Source organism: Phaethon aethereus (assembly GCF_964289735.1).
Source record: "Phaethon aethereus genome assembly, chromosome: 2".
NCBI classification, from domain to species: domain Eukaryota; kingdom Metazoa; phylum Chordata; class Aves; order Phaethontiformes; family Phaethontidae; genus Phaethon; species Phaethon aethereus.
The window spans coordinates 128,070,404-128,075,121 of record NC_138582.1 but is presented as its reverse complement, the minus strand read 5'-3'; the positions used below and the strand labels follow the sequence as shown (position 1 = coordinate 128,075,121).

Sequence of the window (4,718 nt, the reverse complement as noted above, 5' to 3'; positions counted from 1 at the left end):
TAAAAACAAAACAGTGCCGCCTCTAATAAGTATTGAAGACCAAACCTGTGCAATTTCTAATAAATGTAGTCTATGCTGTTAAAAATGTACTGGAGATTTCTGTACTAAACTCAGATTATAATGCTAATAGGAGTTACCTAAATAAATCCTCTGGTGCACTGATAGGATAATAAATTATTTATTTAGTGTTGCACTTCATGTTGACTTAATTTTATTTCTATTTTTTTTAATGAAAACAAAGTTGGGATTGGAGTCTGTGGTATAAGGAACTTGTTTTCCTTCCTCTTTGTAGATGTGCTTCTAAGAAGAGTATTGACCATGAGGAAGCCCGCGTGTTAGTCAGTTTTGACTAATCCCACTGAAGAAAATGAAGCCACGTTTCAGCTTTGCCGATCCTTTTGCCACCACTGTTGGCTGAATGAGAAATGGTCGTGTGATTATGCTGACACCCCAGCATGCATTTGGTAGACCTGTGGTTAACTCGTTCCCTCTCCATGTGTCTGCTCTTACAAAGTTTTGTCCTCATGATACTGTGCTTTCATTCTGCCAGTATGTGCCCGAAAGGCTGCCTTTGTTCTCACTCCGGAGGTCTGAATGTCAGCTGTAGCAATGCAAACCTCAAGGAAATACCCAGAGATCTTCCTCCAGAAACAGTCTTGCTTTATTTGGACTCCAATCAGATAACATCTATCCCCAACGAAATTTTTAAGGACTTGCACCAACTGAGAGTCCTCAATTTATCAAAAAACGGGATTGAGTTTATAGATGAACATGCCTTTAAAGGGGTGGCAGAAACCTTGCAAACTCTGGATTTATCCGACAACCGGATTCAAAGCGTGCACAAAAACGCTTTCAACAACTTAAAGGCCAGAGCCAGAATTGCAAACAACCCATGGCACTGTGACTGCACGCTGCAGCAGGTGTTGAGGAGCATGGCCTCCAACCATGAGACGGCCAACAACGTCATCTGCAAGACTTCTGTGCTGGATGAACATGCGGGGAGACCATTCCTCAACGCTGCCAATGATGCTGACCTCTGCAACCTTCCTAAAAAGACTACCGATTATGCCATGCTGGTCACCATGTTTGGCTGGTTCACCATGGTGATCTCATATGTGGTTTATTACGTCCGGCAAAATCAGGAGGATGCAAGGAGGCACCTTGAGTACTTGAAATCCCTGCCAAGCAGGCAAAAGAAACCAGATGAAGCCGATGACATTAGCACTGTGGTATAGTATTCTGAATACAATGACTGCCTTTGTGATGGAAACTAGATTTGGATGACACTAAAACCAGAGGTTTACTTCTAACGTCCATTGTAAACATTAAGACTTTAGGGTTTTTTTTCTGTTTAACTGAATTACGCCACTGTTGAGCTTTCTAACAGAAAGTTTTGTCTGGGTGATATACTTTAATTATTTCTCTGGTGGTATCCTAAAGCAAGTCAATTAATATGTAAACATTAGTTTAGACCCATTCCACTATTTAATAACGAAATTTATTTTTTTAATTTAAAAAACAAATAAAAGCTTAAATTTGAACCATGTAAAACAGAGTAATTTATTGATCAGAAACCTGTACAGTGCCAGAGCACGCTTGGTTTGATCAGTGCTCACGAGGTAGAAGAGGAGCGATGGCGAAGTGGGCTGTGAGAGGTCTGGGAGCAGAGGGTCCTCAAAGGGCACTTCTCTCCCTGGGTGCAAGGTGAAGAGCTGGTGAACGGTAGCCCATTTGGGGGGCTGCTCGCCACGCGGGAGAGCGGCGCAGTGTGGGGAGAGCAGAGTGCCCTGCCTCCAGGTGTAAGGGACCAAAGCTTGGGTAAGACCCGGGGGGCATTTCGGCAGCACTGGGGAGGAGCCAACAAGAAGGAGCTGCATTGCAGGGCATTGAAGAGAGGTAAGTGGGGAAATGCAGTGGGTTTTCATCTTGCACCCACTTACTACCTCCCATGAGCTTCAGGCACGTGTGCCCAGCACTGGGGAGGACAGCAAGAAAGCAAGGCCAAACGTAGTGTACTGTTCAAACTGGAGTACCACTAGTGATGGAGGGAAAAAAACAAGTTAAATAAAATTAGTCTTTTTAATCTGTATATTGGTTTGTAACTAAAAGTGGCTTTAGTTTTTAGGGTGCAGCCTTTTTTAAAAAGCTGAATTAAATAAGTGAATATATAGGCTGGGTGTATTGTATTGTGTTAGAAAATATTTTTGTATGATTTTATGGATAAATGTTTAGGAAAATATAAAGCCCATGCAGTTAAACTCGGCCTTGAATATGAAATGGATATTTTAAAGCTCTGCTGTCTTTAACATGATGGTTTTCTCTCTTTATAGATAAAGTTTTCAAAGGGAACAAATTCACAAGATTGTATTCCTCTTGTCCTTTATTACCATAATAAAATGATATTTGTCTCTCAGTCCCTATAGGTCCTGTCTAACTGACATTGGAGTATGGATTGCAGAAGTGTGCATTAAAAAACGTGCGAAATGCTGCTTTGCAAAAACAAGTGTTAAAGGGCAGCCTTAAAAAAAATTAAGAAAACTCCAGAGTCATCTCTCCCATTAGTTTATCCATTATTTCTGTTGCAAGTATATTCTTTATATTTTGGAAGGCACAAGGTTTTTTAATCTTCTTTCTTTCAGAACATTATTAAAACAATATGCAAAATTTATTCAAAAGCAGCTGAGAGAACAGGGGGAAAAAAGACTTCATTTCGTTATGAATGTGCATAGAGTTAACTTTTTATGTCATTTTTGTGGGCTGAGTCCTGCCTGTGTAGCTGTTCTTGTGACTGACTTCGCTATTTGCATTGTTTTACCTTGATGAACAGTTTTTGGCATATTAAGAGAACGTTAACATTTGCAAAGGGCACAGTCTGCCCAAAAAATACTTGCTTTCTGATACTCCTGCCTCCCCACATTTTCTAAGGAGAAGAGGCTGTCGATCACACATCCTGCTAAGTTTGCATTTTGTATCTTCCTTTTTTCGAGCTCTATCTTGCTGAACTTTCCAGCACCGCCGAAGTGGTGCCCCAGCCCCCTGAGCTCTGCGTGGCCTCCCGCAGGAGCCAAAAGCAATAGGGGTAAATAACGCTTGTGAATCTGAAGAGAGCAGGTAATAAAGTGTTATATTCTACTGGCAATATAACAAGCCCTACTGAATGGGACGTGTAGTGCCTCTCTGTAGGCTGGGCCAAGTTCATTCCTGATATAATTCTTCTAATTTCTTTAAAATCTTCTTCAGGGTAAAATTTGTCTTGTTTCTATTGGTGTGTTCCCCAAGTGGTATTTCGGATCCGAGCCAGTATGCTACTTTTGGAAAAAGCAGGGGAGTCTAGCTAAAAGAAGGGACTGAGCTGGAGGTACTAATTTAATCAAGAATTCAGTGCTGTTTATTCACAACTAAATACAGGAATTTCTCCACAAAATTTGGACAAAATTATTTAAACAGCAATATTTACAAAAATCTGGACGGTCTTAAAACACTTCAAAACACTTGCAGGTTTGCTTTCTAGCAGCATTTTTGTTTGTTTCTTTGTTTTGTAAAAAAAAAAACAAAAACACTCTTCCCAAAACTGACTGACAAAACTATAAATAATTTATCTTTATTTTTTTCCATTTTTACACTTTATTACTTGATCCATAAGACTGGTTCTGGAACTTGTACAGTCTTGCCCCAGCTGACCTTCTGACTCTATGTGTTTAAATCCTGACCAAAAATAATTTAAACTTAAGTTAAGCAGTACTCTGTGGAAAACCTCTGGAGGGACGGTTTCATATCAGTTCTCCAGGTCTACTGATGTTCTTTAATTGATTCCCTGTCAAACATCTCTCCTCACAAAACATTTCCTTTCTCCTTTTAAAGCCAATACTGAAACCTGTTTAAAATCTGAGAATCAAGGCAATGCTCTGACAACCAGTAGATGCAAACTCATCAAGCTGTATTTCGCTGATGAGGAGAATTACTTAAATCACTGTTCCTCAGCTATGTGGACTTGACAGTGCTAGTATTCCTGACAACTCAAATATTTGAGCTACATCTCTTTGTTTCATTGAAAAATAACAGAAAAGAAAGATAAAAACCTTTAGCATATGAAGACACCTGTTTTTATCATATTTACTGCACACCTTTCTGTCCAAAACTAGTGTGTGTAGAAAAGCCGACACTCTGGCCTTTGAAGTCAATGGCACAAACTTTTAAAACTTTGATTGCATAATACTTCAAGGAGTTACTTTATTTACTGAAACAGTTTTGCTCAAAAATTTTTAAATTGGTATATTTTAGCTGTGATACCTTGATACATAAATACAAATGAAAGGAAATAGATTTTTCCATATTCACAGGAGAGAGCATATGACAAAAAATAAAGACAAATGCATAGCACAGTGATTTTTAATGTTTTTTTCATTAAGATGCTTCAGGAAAAGTAGGGCTAGGGCTCAATAGGTTAAATATGATTCCTTTCACTACCCTGATTTTTAAAAAATACTTCCTAAGTTTTGTTTCTGCAGGGTAAAGGATAACTCTAATTTTTTTTTTCCCTTAAAACTAATGCTGATTTTTCTCTGCTGATTTTCTAGTGTTACTGTGCTCTGTGGGTAAGTTCTGTGATGATGTATTTGGGCTGTGTGTATTTAGGCTTATACTTTATACTTTTATTCTGTTCTCAGTTTTGTACAGAATTAGATCCAGATACCTTCACCGTTAATGTACATTATGTT

General features: G+C 38.9%; 1 protein-coding gene across 1 annotated transcript; it reads left to right on the top strand.

Moving 5' to 3' along the window:
* Positions 1 to 403: 403 nt before the first annotated feature.
* Positions 404 to 1,235, top strand: LRRC3B (leucine rich repeat containing 3B; the record flags this gene model as incomplete). Its single annotated transcript, XM_082015023.1, has 1 exon — positions 404 to 1,235. Exon 1 carries the CDS (start codon positions 456 to 458, stop codon positions 1,233 to 1,235), a length of 780 nt encoding a protein of 259 aa, XP_081871149.1. The 5' UTR covers positions 404 to 455.
* Positions 1,236 to 4,718: the final 3,483 nt, after the last annotated feature.